Source organism: Rousettus aegyptiacus, unplaced genomic scaffold, assembly GCF_014176215.1.
Source record: "Rousettus aegyptiacus isolate mRouAeg1 unplaced genomic scaffold, mRouAeg1.p scaffold_m13_p_3, whole genome shotgun sequence".
NCBI classification, from domain to species: Eukaryota; Metazoa; Chordata; class Mammalia; order Chiroptera; family Pteropodidae; genus Rousettus; species Rousettus aegyptiacus.
In genome coordinates, this window is record NW_023416306.1 from 78,506,203 (window position 1) to 78,527,488 (window position 21,286).

General features: G+C 33.2%; 1 protein-coding gene across 1 annotated transcript in view; it reads left to right on the forward strand.

Annotated features, from left to right (window-relative positions):
• LOC107505291 (serine/threonine-protein kinase MRCK alpha-like) overlaps nt 1–21,286 on the forward strand; it is a 44,182-nt gene that overhangs the window by 15,968 nt on the left and 6,928 nt on the right. The window contains exons 6-9 of the mRNA XM_036218261.1: nt 9,964–10,074; nt 18,607–18,690; nt 20,621–20,726; nt 21,081–21,217. Coding sequence (XP_036074154.1) covers nt 9,964–10,074; nt 18,607–18,690; nt 20,621–20,726; nt 21,081–21,217 — 438 coding nt within the window. The remainder of the gene's footprint in view (nt 1–9,963; nt 10,075–18,606; nt 18,691–20,620; nt 20,727–21,080; nt 21,218–21,286) is intronic.

The window sequence follows — 21,286 nt, forward strand, 5'->3', positions numbered from 1 at the left end:
GGGAAACTGCATGTACTATAATTCCATTTCTAGAAGTACATCCTATAGGAATCCTTGCACATTATATGCCAGAAAATATGCACAAGAAATTTTAGAACAACTAAGCAAGAAACAAACCCAAATGTTCATCAAACTGCATGATGAATAAAGAAATTCTCTTATATTAATATAACGAAATACTATACGGTAATAAAAGTGAATGAATTACAGCTATATACAATACTATGAATGAATATCATCAGCATAATTTTGAGTGAAAAAAATTCAGGCACAAAAGAGAACACACTATGAGCAAATTAAACTACAGGTATGTCAGTCTCAGCTTATGTCTAAGACATTCCCTTCCCATGGCCTTGTTATTTGTAGAGAGTGCCACAGAGTTTTTCTGATCAGGGCCAATGTTGTGGCTAGACCAGCCCTGATGGTTCTTATTATAATCACAAGATACACTTCAACAAAAACCCCTAGGTAACTTTAAGGAACAAGATTTTTCACTCACAGGTCCTGCAGGTACCTGAACACCTGTAGGCCACATAGCAAGATTGCAGGTAGGGAGGGAGGGAGGGAGGGAGCTCGAATATAGGGTTCTACCTTTATTAGGATAGAAGGTGGGATATCTTGAGTTTTGTGGGTTCACTCTTTATTGTCTAATTTAAAGACAGAGAGCGGTAATTAGGACACAGAAGGGATGAGTGAGGTCACTTTACTAGTCAGTCATCTAGGTCAGGGATCTCCAACCCCTGGGCCATGGACTGGTATTTGTCTGTGGTCTGTTAGAAAAACCGGACCACATAGCAGTACATGAGTGGCAGGCAAGCGAGTGTAGCTTCATATGTATTTGCAGCCACTCCCCAGCCCTAGCATCACTGCCTAGTTCCACCTCATATCATCAGGCATTAGATTCCCATAGGAGCACTAATCCCTGGCACCAAAAAGGTTGGGGACTGCTGATCTAAGTCATCCAGGGCTTTCTGAAAAAGAGATCTTCATGGGTGGAGGTGAACTACTTCCTTATCTTGTTATACTAGTAGCTGTGTCATGCAACTGGCAGAATGTTTATTCAAGATGGATGTATTTTTAAGTGTATGGCTCTGCAATCAAAAGCTTAATGGCAGGAACATACATTATAGTAGTGTTTAGGGACACATACCTAAGGTGACAAATTTTTAAATGAATGCATAGAGGTGATTACTGTATCAAAGGTGATTTTCCTTTGGAATGAAAGAGGTTGTGACTGGACACATGAGGAGTGTCTGGCTGCTGGAAGAGATCTATTTTCGATGTAGGCAGTACTTTCCTGGCTGTTAACATTATAATAATTAACATTATATATTTAATTTATGCCCTTTTCTCTTCATCCCTCATATTTCACACTGAAAAACAAGTTAACTATAAAAATAAAAGGAAAGAAAGAGAGAGAGAGAGAGAAGTGATTTAAACAGTATAGCTGGTGAAATAGAAGGTGGGGTGAGTGCGAATGATATGGCTATGTTCAGAAGTTTGGAGGTGGTGTGTAGAGGTAGCAGCTGATGGAGATGGAAAGACTTGAGTTTCAGTTGTGCTGGCAATGAGATATAAGCTGGCTATGCCCACTGAAGCTCTCCTACAATTTGGCTCATGGCCCTATTAGGGAATACATCTCTTAAAAAATAAGTGACAGGCAAATATAGTTGGTTTTTAAAATTCTAACCATCAGTGTTAGAGTTAATTATTTTGGGGGGAGGCCTGTTGATTTCTAAAATATTAGCCACATAGAAAATGTTACCAGGAATTAATCCAAAAGCAGCCTTTTAAGCTCTTCACACCTCAAAAACATCAATCTAATATTATATGAACAGTATATATTTCACAATAGTGGTCACATGAATTAATAATGGTAGATACTGTTTTCAACTTGAAAAAATACATAGGGCATTTGGGGATTTAAGCCACATGTTTGATGCTGCCTTGAACTTAAAAGCTTAAGATGCCAGAATGGTACTTCTGAAAAAACTGGTGAGATCCTAAATGAATTATATCAACAATTTCAAGAACTGAAAAAACAATTAGATGAGCAGAATGAGTTCTTTAGCAAAGAGAATGAAACCCTCGAAAAGAACAGAATAGACCTTCTGGAGATAAAGAACACACTGCAAAAGTTGAAAAATGAAATAACAAGCTTGGGAAATAGAGTCCACCAAATGGAGGAAAGGATCAGTGATATTGAAGACAGAATTCTAGAAATAAATCAGAAGGAAGAAGAGAGAAACTGAAAAATGAAAAATAATGAAAGAAAAATACAAGAACTAGCTGATACCATCGAGAGAGAAGACTTAAGAATAATGGGCATTATCAAAGGTGAGAAAAAGGAGCAGGGACTAGAAAGCATTTCAGACAAAGAGTTGACAAGAATTTCTCAAATCTAACGAATGAGCTAGAGCTCAGAATTCAAGAAATCAACAGAACACCCAATTATCTCAACCCAAAAAGGCTTTCACCAAGACACGTTGTATTAAAATTATTAAAAATCAGTGAAAATCATTCCATTTGCTATTGCAACAAAAAGAATAAAATACCTAGGAATAAATTTAATGAAACATGTGAAGGACCTATAATGAAACCAAGACACTACTAAAAGAAGTAAAAGAAGATACAAAGAAATGGAAAAATATTCTGTGTTCTTGGATTGGAAAAATCAACATAGTTAAATGACCATATTACCTAAAGCCTTATACAGATTTAATTCTTTCCCCATCAAAATCCTATTGGCATTTTAAAAGAAATAGAACAAAAAATCATCAGATTTATATGGAAGCTCAAAAGACCCCGAATTGCCAAAGCCATCTTGAGAACAAAGAATGAGGCTGGAGGCATCACTCTGCTCAACTTCAAATTATACTACAAAGTGACAGTAATCAAAATGGCAAGGTATTGGTAGCAAAACAGTCACACGGACCAGTGGAACAGAATGAATCAATCACATGGGGAGATAATTTTTGCCAAAAAAGCCAGACACATACAGTGGAGAAAGGAAAACCTCTTCAATAAATGGTTCTGGAGAAACTGGAAAGCCACCTGCAAAAGAATGAAACTAGACTGTTGTCTATCACTGCACACCAAAATTAATTCAAGATGGATTAAGGACCTGAATATAAGACCTGAAACAATAAAACACAGAGAAGAACATAGGAACTCAGTTCAAGGACCTTGGACTTAAGAGGATTTTATGAATTTGACCTCAAATGCAAGGGAAATAAAAGCAAAAATAAATGAATGAGACTACATCAAACTAAAAAGCTTCTGCTCAGCAAAAGAAACCATCAACAAGGTAAAGAAACAACCATTCAAATGGGAAAATATATTTGCAAGCGATTCCTTAGATAAGGGCCTAATATCCAAAATATACAAAGAACTCATATGACTCAATAACAACAAAAAATCAAATGTCCCAATAAAAAAATGAGCAGAGGACCTGAAGAGACACTTCTCCCTAGAAGACATACAAATGTTTAACAAATATATGAAAATGCTCAAAATTGCTAGCTATTAGGGAAATGCAAATCAAAACTGCAATGAGATACTATCTCACATCTGTTAGAATGGCTGTAATCAATAGGACAAGTAGTAACAAATGTTGGAGAGGATGTGGGAGAAAAATGAAACCTCACATACTGCTGTTGAGACTGCAAATTGGTACAGCCATTATGGAAAACAGTATGGAGGTTCCTCAAAAAATGAAGAATTAGTCTACTATATGATCCAGTAATCCCAACACTGGGTATTTACCCCAAAGACTTGAAAACACATATTTGAAAAGGTATTTGCCCATGGATATTCATTGCAGCATTATTCACGGTGGCCAGGACATAGTAGCAACTGAAGTGTACTTCGATAGATGATTAGATAAAGAAGCTATGGTGCATATATACAATGGAATATTACTCAGCCATAACAAGAGATGAAATCTATTATTGGTGAAACATGGATGAACCTCACAAAATAAGCCAGTCAGAAAAAGTTGAAAACCACATGGTATCACTTATATGTGAAATATAAACCCAAAGCAACAAATGAACACGACAAAGAAACAGATGCTCATGGACATGAACAATAGACTAGTTGTTACCAGAGTTTAGGGTTCGGAGGCAGAGGTAGATGGGATAAAAGGGTCAAATATGTTGTGACAAAAAGAAATCTAACTTTGGGCAGTGAACACAGAATACAATATATGTATTACTTACTGTTGAATTGTATATTTGCAACTTATTGGATTTTGTTAATCAGAGTCATCATAAAAAAATAAATAAATAAAAAGAACCACCCAAAGAAGACAGAGAGTAAAAGATTTTGAATCTAGTTGAAGAAATAATGACAGAAACCTTCCTTAAAGTGGCAAAGGAATTAGACATACACGTCCAAGAAGCACAAAGTGTCCCAAGTAAGAAGAATTCAAACAAACCTACACCAAGACACATCATAATTAAAATGCCAAAGGTCAAATACAAAGAGAGAATCTAAAAGGGGCAAGAAAAGACAACTAGTTAATTACTTCCAAGGGTATCCCCCATAAGTATGTCAGTTGATTTTTCCACAGAAACTTCATAGACCAGAAAGGACTGGCAAGAAATAATCAAAGTTATGAAAAAAAACAAGAATCCACAGTCATGAATACTCTACACAACAAGGCTTTCAATTAAAATGGAAGATGAGATAGATCTTTCTAGACAGGGAAAAGTTTAAATAATTTATCATCGCCAAGCCAGTATTACAAGAGATATTAAAGAGACACGCTGTCTATAAAAGACCCACTTCAGATCAAATGACACACACAGACTGAAAGTAAATGGATAGAAAAAGATATTTTAAACAAAGGGAAATAAAAAAAAAAGCCAGGGTAGTAATACTTATATCAGAAAAAATAGACTTTAAAACAAAGGCTATAATAAGAGACAAAGAAGAACATTACATAATGATAGAGGGATCAATACATTAAGAGGACACAACCCTAGTAAACATATACACACTCAACATAGGAGCACCTACATATATAAAATAATTATTGACTCACATAAAAAGAGAGATCAACAGTAATACACTCATAGTAGGAGACTTTAATACCCCATTGACACCAATGGACAATCTTCTAGACAAAAAATCAATAAGAAAACAACAGGCCTTAAAGACACACCAGGCCAGATAGATTAAATAGACATTTTCAGAGCATTTCACCCCAAAGCGGCAAAATATATATTCTTCTCAGGTGCACATAGAACTTTTTCGAGGATAGGCCACATGTTAGGACACAAAACAAGTGTCAGTAAATTTAAGAAGATTGATATTATAGCAACCTTCTCTAATCACAATGTTATGAAATTAGAAATCAACTACAAGAAAAAAACTGGAAAATACACAAACACATGGAGGCTAAATAGCACACTTTCAAACAATGAATGGGTTAACAATGAGATCGAGGAAGAAATCAAAAGATACCTAGATAAATAAAAATGAAAACACAATGGTTCAAAAAAAATCTATGGGACACAGCAAAAGCGGTCTTAAGAGGAAAATTCATAGCAATACAGGCCTACCTTAAGAAACAAGAAAAAGCTCAAATAAATAATCTAACCTTACACCTAAGAGGACTGACAAAAGAACAACAAACAAAGCCTGAAGTGAGTAGAAGGAAGGAAATAATAACAGAGCAGAAATAAACAAAATAGAGTCTAGGAAAATAATACAAAAGATTAATGAAACCAAGAGCTGATTCTTTGAAAGGATAAACAAAACTGACTGACCTTTAACCAGATTCATCAGGGAAAAAAGAGACAGGACTCTAAATAAAATCAGAAATAAAAGAGCAGAAATAACTACAGATTCCATAGAAATACAAAGGATCATAAGAAAATACTATGAGCAATTATATACCAACAACTTAGACAATCTGAATTTAAAAATGGGCACATTCCTAGAAACATACAATCTCTCAAGCCTGAGTCAAGAAGAAAGAGAAAATCTGAACTGACTGATTACCACCAATGAAATAGAATCAGTAATCAAAAACGTCCCAAAAAAAACAAAAGTTCTCAACCAGGTGGCTTCATCAGCGAATTTTATCAAACATTCAAAGAAATAACACCTATTCTCAAACTATTCCAAAAAATTCAAAAAGAAGGAAGGCTCCCTAACACCTTTTATGAGGCCACCATCTTCTTGATTCCAAACCAGACAAAGACATTACAATAAAAGAAAACTATAGGCCGATATTTCTTATGAACATTGATGCAAAAATCCTCACAAAATATTAGTAAACTGAATTCTGCTATGTGTTAAAAATATCATACACTGTGACCAAGTTGGACTTATTCCTGGGATGCAAAGCTGGTACAATACCCACAAATCAATTAATGTGATACACCACATTAATGAATTGAAAGGTAAAAGTCATACGATCATATCAATAGTTGCAGAAAAAGCATTTGGCAAAACCCAGCTTCCATTTATAACAAAAACTCTCAGCAAAGTGGGAATAGAGGGAACATACCTCAACATAATGAAGGCCGTATGTGACAAACCTACAACTAACATCATACTCACTGGAGAAAGGTTAAGCATTTTCCTTAAGATCAGGAACAAGACAAAGATGCCCACTTTCACCACTCCTCTTCAACATTGTATTGGAAGTCTTAGCCACAGCAATAAGACAAGAAAGAGAAACAAAAGGCGTCCAAATTGGAAAGGAAGAAGTAAAACTCTCGTTATTTGCTGATGACATGATGCCATATACAGAGAACCCTAAAGATTCCACCAAAAAACTCTTAGAACTGATCAACGAATTCAGTCAAATAACAGGATACAAAATTCGTTATCAGAAGTCAGTGTTATTTTTATATATCAATGATGAACTTTCAGAAAGAGAAATTAAGAAAACAATCCATTATCGTAATTCAAATTATAGTTGCATTAAAAACAATAAAATACCTGGGGAGAAAATTAACCAAGGAGGTAAAAGACCTGTTCTCAGAAAATTACGTCATTGAAAAAAGAAATTGAAAAAGATACAAATAAATGGAAGCATATATCGTGCTCATGGGTAGGAAGAATCAACATCATTAAAATGGCCATGCAACCCAAAGCAATCTATAGATTCAATGCAATCTCTATCAAAATATCAATGGCATTTTTCAGAGAGCTAGAACAAATAATCCTAAAATTTATATGGAACCATAAAAGACCCTGAATAGCCATGGCAATCTTGAGAAAGAAGAACAAAGTAGGAGGTATCATATTACCTGATATCAAACCATACTACAAGGCTACAATAATCAAAACAGTATGGTACTGGCATAAAAACAGATACATTGAGCAGGGGAATAGAATAGAGAACCCAGAAATAAATGCACATCTTTACACACACTTAATATATGACAAAGGAGGCAAGAAAATACAATGGGGTAAAGATAGTCTCTTCAGTAAATGGTTTCAGGAAAACTGGACAAATACATAACTATCTATCTATTTATATCTATCTCTATCTCTATCTCTATCTCTATCTCTATCTCTATCTCTATCTCTATATCTATATCTATATATACACCTTAAACAAGAATAGACTCAAAATGGATCAAAAACTTAAATGTAAAACCCAAAAGCATAAAATTTCTAGTAGAAAACATGGATAGTAAACTCTCTGATATTGCTATTAGTAATTCCTTTTCAGACATATCTCCTCAAACAAGGAGACAAAGGAAAAAATAAACAAATGGGACTACATCAAACTAAAATTTTTTGCACAGCAAAGGAAACCATCAACAATACGAAAAGATGACCAACTAAATGGGAGAAGAAGATATTCGCTTATTATACATCTGAAAAGAGGTTGATATCCAAAATATATACTACTCAGCAACTAAAAACAAACTATCCAATTAAAAAGTAGGCCAAAGACTTGAATAGATATTTCTCCAAAAAGGAAATATAGATGGCTAATAGACATATGAAAAGATGCTCAAGTTCACTAATCGTCAGAGAAATGTAAATTAAAACCACAGTGAGGTATTACCTCGCACCTGTCAAAATGAGTATCATCAATAAATCAGAGAGCAATAAATATTGACGAGGATATGGAGAAAAGGGAATCCTCATACAGTGTTGGTGGGATTGCAAGTAAGAGTGGCCAATATGGAAAACAGTCTAGAGGTTTCTCAAAAAATTAAAAATGAATATGCCTTTTGACCCAGCAATCACACTTCTGGGTACTTATCCAAAGAAAACCAAAATAATAATCGATAAAGATTTATGCACCCCATCCCTATTTTCATGGCCGCACAATTTACAATAGCTAAGATATGGAAGCAACCTAAATGTCCATCAACAGACAATTGGATGAAGAAGTTATGGTTCATATATATAATAGAATATTACCCAGCCATTAAAAAATAAAATTTTACCATTCATAATGACATGGGGGACCCAGAAGTTATTATGCTGAGTGACATAAGTCAGACAGAGGAAGATAAATACCATATGATTTCACTTATCTGCAGAATCTAAGGAACAAAAAGAGCAAACTAATCAAAGACAGACTCACAAATATAGAGGACAAATATAGAGGGGAGAGGGTGGGAGGACTGGGAGAAAGGGGTGAAAGGTTAAAGAAGTACAAATTAGTAGTTGATATATAATCATGGTGATGGGGAGCACAGCATAGGGAATGCAGTTAGCATTAATGTAATGGCTAGGGAGAGAGCCAGAGGAGAGAGCGAGTTATCAGGAGGATCGTTTCATATCTATATAAATGTCTAACCAATCTACTATATACTTAAAAGGAAAAAAAAAAAAAAAAAGAAAAAGAAAAAAGAAAAAAAAAGAAAAAGAAAAAAATAGCCTTTATGATTTTGGAAATCACTAAATTATGCCCTGTATGATCTGCCATATTAAAGTTTAAAAATTCTTATTATAAAAGATGATAATCCTAAGTGTCAGTATTTTTATGGTTTAAAATAAGCAGGGGTTTGAGTTTGTGCCGTAAGTCACAATGTTGATTAGTTTCTTTTAGTTTTATTTAATGCCAGTGTAAGGGAGGAAAACTCTCCTCTACCCTCTTTGGGTCTCTGGGTGAGCCTAAGAATTTAAATGACAAAGACAGTTTAACAGGAGAAAAGCCTACGAATTTTATTGAGTTTCTACATGTACGTAGGAGCTTTTACCAGAGAATGAAGACCCAAAGAAGTGACCAGAATAGGAAGATTTTATACCTTTTAGACAAAGAAGCAATAAGTTGTTGGTGAAGAATTGACAATACAGAGGAGTTGGGCTATGGATACTAAATGGTGAAGAAGTAACTAGGAAGTTAAAAGTTAAAGGAGGTTTGTTATGTGGCTTTCTTACCCCAGAATTTCCTGTCCCCAGTGATAAAAATGTCTTCCTTCCTCCTAACACTTTTCATAGGGGAGATTTTTACATGCTTTCAGGAGGACAAAGGAGGGTCAGAGTATCCTTCCTGCAATGGCTGTTTCTCAAGCAACTTTAATTTAAAATAATTAATATGCAAAAGTGACATATTTGGGGTTGGCATATTTGAATCCCTTCATCAGATACCCTCAGGGACAGGGTTATTTAGTTTGTTATCTATTTCTTTATTACCCACTCTGGATGGAATCCACCTGCTCAATTTCTTTTCTTCTTCTTCTTCTTCTTTTTTTTTTTTTTTTGACATCATAGTACATCCATATGGAATGAAAGGACAAAGGTGCTAAAGAATACATGCTGAGGAAAAGAACTCAGCAGTACCGGCAGGACAGCATTATCCACTGTTGTAGCATTCTATCTATATATAGCCTTATATGTTGAAATACTTCTAACAAAAATGCTAAAATTATAGACTTGTTATTAAGAAATACTGTAATGTTTATGACTTACATTAAAAGCTGTGAATTCTATACAGTGATCTCTTGAATATTTGTTTTTCCTAATGTGTTTTTCTAGACTGATCCAGTTGAGAACATATTTGAACAGAATCTAAAGATCAAGTTTTACATCAGTTCTGGGTCCACATCTTCATCCTCATACAGTGGAGATGAAGCAGACTCAGTTAAGGTGCCTCACTGGGTTATCTTTGCTCCCCACCTATTGACTTGTTTCTCTCCTAATAAATACATTGCTTAGTTAGACACAATCTATTAGAAATTATTAAGTTTAATTGATAATTTTAGAAGATTTTAAACTCAAATGAGAAAGCTCTTTCTGAAAATCAATGAAAAAATTCTACTTGCATTTGAACAATGAGCTTAATGACAATGTCTACTATGAAGCAAGGATTTAAAAGAGCAGAGAGCAGTTATGTGAAATATGAAATGATTGGTTCAACCGTGTTGAAAACCACTAGGAAACCTGGTCTGGCAGGGACAATTCCCTTGCTATTTGCATTGCTTTAATTAAGATTTATTAATATAACAGGAACATTTTATATAATCATATCAGAATATCGAATCTGCTATTATATATTAAAGTATAAAATTACTTGTGACTGCACTTACTAAAATTAGAAGTAAGTTTATATCTTCTGCATAATGCTACAAACAACTCTTTATTAGCTCTTCATGTTAATTAGAGTATATACTTCTCTGCAAAAGAAAATATTTCTTCCAGAAGTCAAAAGGTTTTATGTCTCCCTGCTCACATTCTTGCTCTTCAAAAAAGCCATTCCCTTTCTTCTCTGTATCTCACTCACCCTGGTTAATCCTGGCAAAGGCTCTTCGCCACCCACTTTAGAATCCTTGGGTTGGGCTGAGAATTCTGACAGAGGTATGCAGTTTAGTTTGGAAAACTTCAGGGTAGCTTATAGCCAGGCCAGAACTTATTTTCATATTCTGCTCAGAACCTCTGAAATTTTGATAACAATTTTATCCTATTTTTTAAAAATTTTAATACTGAAATATTTCTATCATAGAGAAAGGTACAGGAATAATTTATCACAAACCCACGTACCTGCTACCCACAAATTTAGAAAAACAGCTCGCCATTTTTGATTCAGATAAAAAACAATTAAGGTGATACTAAAACAGTTGAATTCATATAATGCATTCTTCTCTCCTGGGAGGTTCCTGGATATTCCAAAATAGTGTTATTTTTTCTGTCCACCCTCTTATACTTTCTGTCATGCACATGCATCTTTAAAGTACATAGAATTGCTTGGTCTGTTTAAAACACATAAATATTATACTTACTGTTTTGTGATTTATTTTTTTTTATACCACTTAGTCCTGACAAGATAGATAATTCATTTTGAGTACTGTGTAAAATTCCTGTACATAAACATACTTAGAATTACATAACCACGCTTCTTTTGGTGGACATTTAGATCAACTATATTTTTCATTATTATACTTTATTATGATGAGCATATTGGGACCTATTTGCTTGTACACATATGAGAGAGTTTGTTGGTTATTGGCTAGTAGAAATGCATATTTTCAATGTAAACTTTTACCAACAGGGTGGTTTAATCTTTTGGAACAATCACAATTTTTATAGAAATATTGCAAGCACAGTGTAAATAAATTTTTTCTAAACTATTTGAAAGTTGACATCTTGTTTATCTTGAATACTTTAGTGTATATTTCTTACAAATAAGAATGTTCTGTTACATATACACACACAATACAGCCATCATCATTAACATCGATGCATTAGTACCATCTAATCCTTAGACCCCATTCAAGTCTAACAATTGTCCCTATTATAACAAAAGAATCCCTTTCAAAATCGAGCTTTACATTTGGTTGTCATGGCTCTTTAGTCTCTTTCCACATGGAACAGTTTCTTACTATTTGATTTCATGACTTTGTGACTCTCAAAAGTCACAGGTCAGGGTATTACAGAACGGCCCTCATTTTAAAAAAGGTTTCCTTATGACTTAATTCAGTTATGTATCTTTGGCAAGAATATCATAGAATGATGCCATGGTTTTCTCTGTGTATCCTATCCAGTGGCGCACGATTTCGATTCATTCCATTGCTGATGGTGTTTACTTTGACTGTTGCACTTAGGTGAAAATTTTCAGGTCCTCTTTTTTCTTTATAATTACTAAATATTTTGTATCAAGTTACTTTGAAACTATTTAAGTATCCAGTTTCTTACCAAACTTGCAATTTTTATATCCATATAGACTCACCATTTCTTACTTTATTCAATGGCTTATTATTGTCATTATTCTGATATTTAAATGGTTGCATAGGTGGCCTGTGTGAGCCCCTTTGGGTTTGTTCCTGTGTCTTTCTGACATGCCTCTATAATTCTTAGAGCACTTTATCTGGCAAAACAAGATGCATCAGCATATCTATATTGCCCAAGCTTTAGCGTCTATCATTTGTTCAAGGAACATTGATTGCGTTTAGTGGAGAATGGTATTTAGAAGTCTTGATCTGGATGTTAGGTGTGTTCATTGCTATTTGAGTGTCGCTATTCCAGGCCCTTTTTTTAGACAGAGCTAGAGAAAAGAAATTTATCAGTCTATTTAAAGAAATTTGTCTATCATCTAGCTATCATCTATCTACCTATCATCTATCTATCTATCTATCATCATCTATCATCTATCTATCAACTAGCTAGCTAGCTATATCATCCATTTATGAAAACTATGAGTTTATACCCACATAAGTACCTCTAATTTCTATTCAATATCATAGGGATCATTCTACTTTTCTTCTTTTCCATATTTGTAACTACCTCTCATGGCAGTGAGAAACTTGTCTTTTATTCTCAGTATGCTTACTTGTATGATCGATTTTATTCTCTGTAACTAGTCTCCTACCTCTGCAGCTAATTTATTTCTTCTTGTACCACTTGGGCTCTGTGTTTGAACCCTAGGTTATTGTCCATGTGCACACTCTTTCCAGTCTGCCTGGGCAATATTTTTTAAAAGCCAATTTCCACTTCTATCAGCATGTAAAAGTCCTTGTTTCCTTATAATCGTGCCAACACTTGCTGATGGTAGACATTCAAAATTTTACAATTCTTTTTAAAATTAAATTTATCGAAATGACATTGGTCAACAAAAGTATATGTTTCAAGTGTACAATTCGATAATACATCTGTATATGTATGCATATTCTTCACCCAAAGTCTAATCGCCTTTTATCACCATACACTTTGCCTTCTTTACCCCTCCCTGTATACCTTCCCCCTTCCCCTTTTCCCTCTGGTAACCACTAAATTGTTGTCTGTGCCTGTCAGGATTTTTGTCTGTCTTGTTTGTTTGTTGCTTTCAGTTTTATATTCCACATATGAGTGAAATCATATTGTTCTCAATTTTTTCCAACTGACTTATTCTAATGGGTATGAAGTGGTATCATATTATTGCCTTCATTTTGTCATGCAGAGGGTTTTAAATTTTAATACAGTCAAATTCACCAGACTTTTCTTTTATTGCTTGCACTCTTGATTGTTTTCCAATAAATTCATTTCTATTCTATCCTTCTATTCTAAAAGTTCTTAAAAGATATAAAATTTTGCTTTTTACATGTAAGCCCTTCAAGCAATAGGAAATTATATTTTTGTTTACTGTGAAGTAGGAATTTAATTTTTGCTAATTTTAGCTGTTCTAGTCTCATACATTGATTAGTCTATCATTTCCCTAATAATTTGTGATGTCACTTCTGTCACTTATCAGCTATTATTTATTTATGTTGTAATAAGATATACATAACATAAAGTTTCTATTTAATCACTTTTAAGTATACAGTTCGGTGACATGTTACATTCTGTTGTACAAATAGCACAAGTATTTATTTTCCGAACTTTTCTATCTTTCCAAACAGAAATTCTATCCCCATTACACCATTATTTTTTATTCCCTCTCCACTCAGCTCTGGTAACCTTTAATCTACTTTCTGTCTCTATGAATTTTCCTATTCTGAATATTTCATATTAGTGAAAATCATTGAACCATATATTCAAGGGTAAGTTTCTATTAAATCACTCTTGTTTCCTTAGAATACCATTCAGACCTAATGTTTAACTCTTTGTATATATTGCTGAATTCTATTTGTTAATATATTGTTAAGAGTTTTGCATTTATATTATTAGAGTATATTGGCCAGTGGTGTTCTTTCTATGTACTGAGTTTATCTGATTTTAGCATCAAAGTAATACCAAATTCAAAAAAATATGTTGCGAAGTATTCCTTTCTTTTTAATTTTCTTTTCTATAATAGATTATGGAGAATTGTTGATAATTCTTTTTTAACCATTTGTTGGAAATTTCTAGTAAAACCATTCTAGAGATTTCTTTTTGGGAGTTTTATAATTATAAATTCGATTTCCTTAATAGTTATCAGGCTATTCAAATTATTTATCTCATATTGGGCGAGTTATGGTAGTTTGTACTTTTGGAAAAATTGGTTCATTTAATCAAAGACGTTACTTTAAATATACATAATTTACTACTATGTTGATTTCAGCATTTTACCAGATCAAGGGAAGTGTAGAAACTTCATCTTTTTTGCATCCTTTACTCTTCCCCTTGATAGTACATTTGTGTTAACATATTTCCTCTATATACACTGAGAAATAGTATTATAATTTTAATTGAATCATCCAACATAACTTAGAAAATTCAAGAAGAGAAGGAAAATCTATTGTATTTACCCATATTTACCCACTCTTACTATATTCTTTCTTCATTTCAACTCTATCTTATAGCCTTTCCTTTCTGTGTTAGAGAACTTACTTTAGTCATTCTAGATGTATTGGAGACAAATTCTCTTAGTCTCTTCATTTGAGAATGTCTCGATTTTCTCAACATTGAAAAAAACAAACATTTTATTTTAGGGGGTAGGTTTAGGTTTACAGTAAAAGTGAGGGGTGAGTACATATAGTTCTCATGGACTTCCTCAACAGCCCCCACCCCTGTTTTTCTCTTATTAAAAATTTACACTAGTGTGGTAATCAATTTATTACAATTGATGCACCATTATTATTAACTACAGTTCATAGTTTAAGGTTCACATTTTGTGTTGTACATTCTATAGATGTACAACTAAGATAAATAAATATGGACAATGATATGTATCCAACATTATAGTACCTTGTAAAATAGTTTTACTACCCTAAAAATCTCTTCATTTCACCTGTTCTTCCCTTCCTCTTTCCTGAATCTCAGGAAAGCACTGATTTTTTTACTGTCTTCATAGTTTTTGTTTTCCCACTATGTCATATAGTTGCAATCACATAGCCTTTTCAGATTGGCTTCTTTCATTTAGCAATACGCATTTAAGTTTCTGTGAATTTTTTATGGTTTGATATTTATTTTTATTACTGAATAATACCCCATGATATAGATGTATCATGCTTTATTTATCTACTAAACTACTGAAGGACATCTTGGTTACTTCCAGGCTTAGGTAATTATGAATAAAACCACTATAAACATCCATGTACAATATTTTGTGTGGAGATAAGTATTTATTTTGGTGAATTCCAAGGAGCATGAATGCTGTATCATACAGTAAGAGTATGCTTAGTTGTGTAAGTAACTTCCAAGATGCTCTTAAAAGTGGCTGTATACTATTTTGTATCCCCAGCAATGAGTAAGAGCTCCTATTACCATTGCCGGCATTTGGTGTAGTCAGTGTTTTGGATTTCATCCACTTTAAGAGCTTGTAGAATATTTCATTTTTGTTTTAATTTGCATTTTCTGATGATATACGACAGGGAACATTTTTTCATATGCTTATTTGCTATCTATATGTTTTCTCTGGTAAGGTGTCTGTTCATATTTTTGTCTATTTCAAATTAAGGTTGTTTATTTTGTTATTGTTGAGTTTTAGGAGTCCTTTGTTTTTGAATACTAATTTCTCTTTATCAGATGTTATCCAAAAATTCACAGTCTGTAGCTTATCTTTTCATTTTATTAAAAGTGTCCTTTTTGGAACAAAAGTTTTTAGTTTTAATGAAGTCTAACATGTCAGTTCTTTTTTTCATAAACTACGCTTTTGGTCTAAGAAGTTATCACCAAACCTAATGTCACTTAGATTTTCTCCTATGTTGTAGTTTGGTATTTTACCTTTAGGTCTACTATTCATTTTTAATTAATTCTTGTGAATTAATTCTGTGTCTAGATTCATTTTTTTGCTCATGGATGTCTCGTTTTCCCAGCACCATTTGTTTAAGAGACTGTTTTCACTCCATTCAATTGCTGTTGCTCCTTTGTCAAAGATTAATTGACTATATTATGTGGGTCTCCATCTGAGATATGTATTCCGTTCTATTGATCTATTGTCTATTCTTTCACTAATACTACACTGTCTTGATTATTGTAGCTTTATGGTAGATCCACAAAAGTAATTGATAAGTTGAATTTCATTAAAATTAAAAATTTCTTCTATATGAAAGACAATGTCAAGAGAATGAGAAGACAAGCCACAGACTGGGAGAAAATATTTGCAAAAGACAAATATGATAAAAGACTATTATTTAAAGAACTTTTAGAACTTTTAGAATTTCACAATAAAAGAAAACTTGATTAAATACAGGCTAAACATCTAAATAAATGCCTTCATAAAAAAGATATACAGATGGTAAGTAAAAATATGAAGAGATGCTTAAAGCCAAATGTCATTAGGAAAATGCAAATTCAAACAACAGTGAGACACCACTACACACCTATTAAAATGGTCAAAACCTGAAATACTGACAATACCAAATGTTGATGAGAATGTGCATCAGCAGGAAATCTCTCTTATTCATTGCTGGTGGAAACTCAAAATGATGCAGTCACTTTGGAAGATAGCTTCTTGGTTTCCTACCAAGTAAATATGCTCTTACCATATAATCCCACAGTTGAGCTCCTTGTTAATTACCTAAATGAAATAAAAACTTAACCTCCATGCAAAATATTGCACATGAATGTTTATAGCAGTTTTATTCATAATTGTAAATAAACTGATACAATGAAACATTATTCAGGGCTAAAAGAAATGAGCTATCAAGCCATGAAAAGCCATGAAGAGACCTTAATTGCATATGAAAAGGCTACCTATGTATAATTCCAACTATATGACTTTCTGGAAAAGGCAAAACTATGGATAAAGTAAAAAGATCAGTGGTTGCTAGGGTTTAATGGAGAGGGGATGAATGATCACAGAGAATTTTTAAGGCAGTGAAAATACTCTGTATGATACCATAATGATGGATATATGTCATTATAATTAATTTTTACATCACCCTTGTGTCATGTGACCTTGCCAAACTCAATAGTTTAGATTTTTTTCTTTGACATTTTTTTGGAATTTTCTATGCAGACAATCATGTCACCTGCAAATAAGATAATTTGATTACTTTCTTCTAATCTGTGTGCCTATTAATTCTTATTCTGTTGGTTGACTTTTCCTTTGGTGTTGAATAGAAGTGGTAGTGGATATTCTTGCCGTGTTTCCATTCTTGAGAGAAAACATTTGTTTTTTTCAATATTAATGGTAATGTTTGCCTTTTTTTTTTTTGGTAGATGTCCTTTATCAGGTTAAGAAAGTCCCTTTTAGTCCTAATCTGCTGAGAATTTTTTCATTAATAAATGTAACAGTCTGTCGAATGTTTTTCTGCATCAATAGATATGATTATGTTACTTTTCTTCTTTAGGCTGCAGATATCCTCTTTTAAAACAATAAGAAGGAATCTTTGTTATATTAATTTTTATAAATTCATTATTTTTATAAATTTTATAAATTTTTATTATATTAATTTTTAAAATTTATAAATAAAGTCTATTTATGGAGATACATAGTAAATAGTGAAGTTAAATGCCATCAACTTATTCTTAATATCTTTGTAAAATTGGTAAATGTTCCAAATTTCCTGCATTTACTACTACTTATTTCTTTTTGTCTGTTTTTGCAATGATATTTGCCATCTGGAAAGAAGGGATATTCTTCAAGTCTATATACTTATAATGCCTATTCAACCATGTAGCATCTTTACTTACAATCAAACTTTATTCCTCACAAACATCCATTTACATCCTGTTCTTTCCATTTCAAACAGTATTTTTTACTAGTTCCCAGGAAAGAAAAGTTTTATAACATATAGAGAACTAAGTTTTATATAATCGTTGAAGTCTGATTTTACATAGATAATTAAATTACCCAAACATATTTTTAGATTATTACTAACAATCTCATGAAATTTTTCTGACCCCTCTCAGTTGATTTTAATATATTTCTACATATTTATAGTCATAAAATCCATTTCTCACTTATAAACAGCTCAAAGAATCTCTTGAAGATTCTGGTCATATATCTACTTAATGAAAGTCTCTTTCAAATACATTTGTGATTAATATTCTCTTTTTAATGTAGTCTGCATACTAGAACACACATTTAAAAATAGCCAAATTGAAATAAATTATATGAAATATACATATATTTTGTTCGTAGACACTGAAAGCATATAAATCACTTAAAATACATTTTCGGCACTATAAAAATTTTAGTTTTACTGTGTTTTGGTCTATTAACAAGTATAATTATTTTGCCTTATTAATTTCTCAAATTAAATCATTTGAGAAATTATTTAATTTTTATAATTTTGAAGATAAGTGCAACTTGCTTTATTTATTTTTATCTCTCTAATTCAGATTGTAGATTCTGCTCATCTGCCAGTTCACACACCAACAATAAAGAGAAGGGAAGATAATAGTAGAATCCTTTTTCCAACGAAGGTACTTTATTTAGTTATAAACTTAACAGATAACTTAAAAAGTGATAATAGTTAGGATTAGAGTTTAGGTTTGGGTTTGGGTTAGGGTTAGAGTTAAGGTTTGAGTTTAGGGTTATTTTTGTTGTGTTAGGGTTAGGGGTTAGGGTTAAGATTAGGGTTTACAATTAGGGTTAGGTTTTATAGTTAGGTTTTGGGTTAGCGTTAGAGTTAGGATGAGGGTTAGGGTATGGTTAGGATTAGGGTTTAGGGGTTAGATTTAGGTTTTAGGGTTAGGGTTAGGTTTTAGGGTTAGGGTTAGAGTTAAGATTAAGGTTTTGCTGTTTAGGGTTATAGTTAGGGTTTGGGGTTAAGGTTAGGGTTGTTGTTTTAGGGTTAGAGTTAAGGTTAGATATTCTGAGTTATGATTAGGGTTATGGTCAGGGTTAGAGTTAGGGTTACGGTAAGGATTAGGGTTACATCAAGGTCAGGGGTAAGGTTATGTTTATGGTATCATTTAGGTGTTAAGATTTGGTTTGGGTTAGTGTTAGTTTTAGGGTTAGGGTTTATGGTTTAGCTTTTAGTGTTAGGGTTAAGGTCAGGATCATGGTCAGGGTCAGGGTGAGGATCTTTGTCAGGTTTCAGGTTTAGGATTAAGGTTATGCTTGGGTTTCGGCTTTAGAGAAAGAATAATGTGAAAATAAATTGTTTTTTTTTTTCTGTAACCCCTTCCTTCCTCCTTCTCTTTCTTACTTTCTTCTCAGTCTCTTTTTCTCCTCTCTAATTTCCTTTATATTTTCCTTTTTTTTAATTGACAACCTTAAGTTAAGCACAGTATATTAAAAAATGCATACTTGTATGCTTTATAATAAGATTAACCAAACTCGGTAAAGAAAAAAAAAGTAGATAAATAATTCAACATAATTTTGGAAGATGAAAGCCTTAATGAGGTATTAGGAGAGCTGAGAAACCTGTCACAAGACAACCAGTGTGGGAAGCATGGAAGTTCTCAGGGATTAGAGACAACAGATACCTCAGGAGACAGGGGTGATGTGCAGTGCGGATCATGGGAATAAATTGGAAGTCTAATAAGGAGCAGGTGACTCTTGTTCAGAGACTTTCCATGGCAGGGTGGCAAGTCTGTCCACTTTGTAGATAAGGTAACAGAGATGCAAAGAATGTAATAAAATTTGCTAACTATTATTTGGAGAAACTAGAATTTGTTATAATTTACATATTGCTAATTTATGACAACAATAATTTGAGGGAAGAGAGACATGATCCAGAAATGGAAAATTCATAGTAGATTATCAACTTGTTGCTAATTCCATGACAACATCTGCAGTTTCATTTATTGGGTTTCAGTTAGAAATACAGGATGCCATATTATAATACAGCCTGCTTTGTAAGAGCTCACCAGTACTGAAGCAGATTATTTTTTACTGATGGTAGAAAATGAAGCATATAATTTGCTATATAGATAAAAATTTCAAATTATTTTTTTTCCAAAAAAGGTATAAAAATTTATCGTTTTTTTTTACCCCTTTCCAATAAAAATATGTATACATAGGTAATTCTTACTTTATCTATTGTTATTTAAAGAATCATTTGGAAAATTTATCAGTCTAGAAAGCGTCTTTTCAAAGTTCAGGATATATCAGCATAAAAAAGGCCAAGCTTTATTGATTTGCTTTCGAATAGTACTTATGAACATTTGATCACCACTGAAATAATTCTTCCTCCTCCTCTTCTCCCTCCTCTTCCTCTTGCTCAAGATTTTCCAAATATGACGTATTCAAGGGGCAAGAATCTTAAATGTTGGTAAGAAAGGAAGGGAGTAGCTTTTCTTTGTATATAAAATGATGTTTTGAACAGGGTGGTTTGAATGAATCACGAGAATAACTTTTTCAAGGTTATTTAACCTTCAGTGCATGTTTGGTCTCTTTGCTTTGTAGATTAAGACCCACCAGTTTTTCCTCACCAACTTTACTGCTCCCACCAAGTGTCACCAGTGCACATCTCTGATGGTGGGTTTGATAAGGCAAGGCTGTGCCTGTGATGGTAAGATCTGAAGAATTATATGTTGAGTCAGAGCCATAATCTTTATACCTAAGTGTCTTAGTCTGCTCAGGCTGCCATTATGAAGTACATAGACTGAATGACTTCAAAACACAGACATCTATTTCTCGCAGCTCTGGTGGCTGAAATTCCAAGCTTGGCTCGACTCAAAGTTTCACAGAAAGCCATTTCATTAGTGGAACTTAAATGAGGTCTAAAACTTAGTTGCAAGGGAGTCTGGGAAATGAGGTTATTGGCATTTTGACCTCTACAAGAGTAGACAGAGTTGTAATTGAAGGCAAGGGAGTAAAAACATTGTATGCACCACAACCATACCTCTTTATTTTCTTTAAAAAGTGTGTGGGTTCTTATGTCACACAACCTGTGTGGAAAAAGCTCCAAGAGCTTGTCCAGTGCCTTCTCAACGGAAGAACAGTGCCCTCTATCTAGATCCACAGGAAGGCATGGGAACAGCCTATGAAGGCCATGTCTGGGTAAGAGTCAATATTTTGAGTTTAGATTAACTCTTTAAAAGTTTATTAATCACCTCTGACTCCATGAGC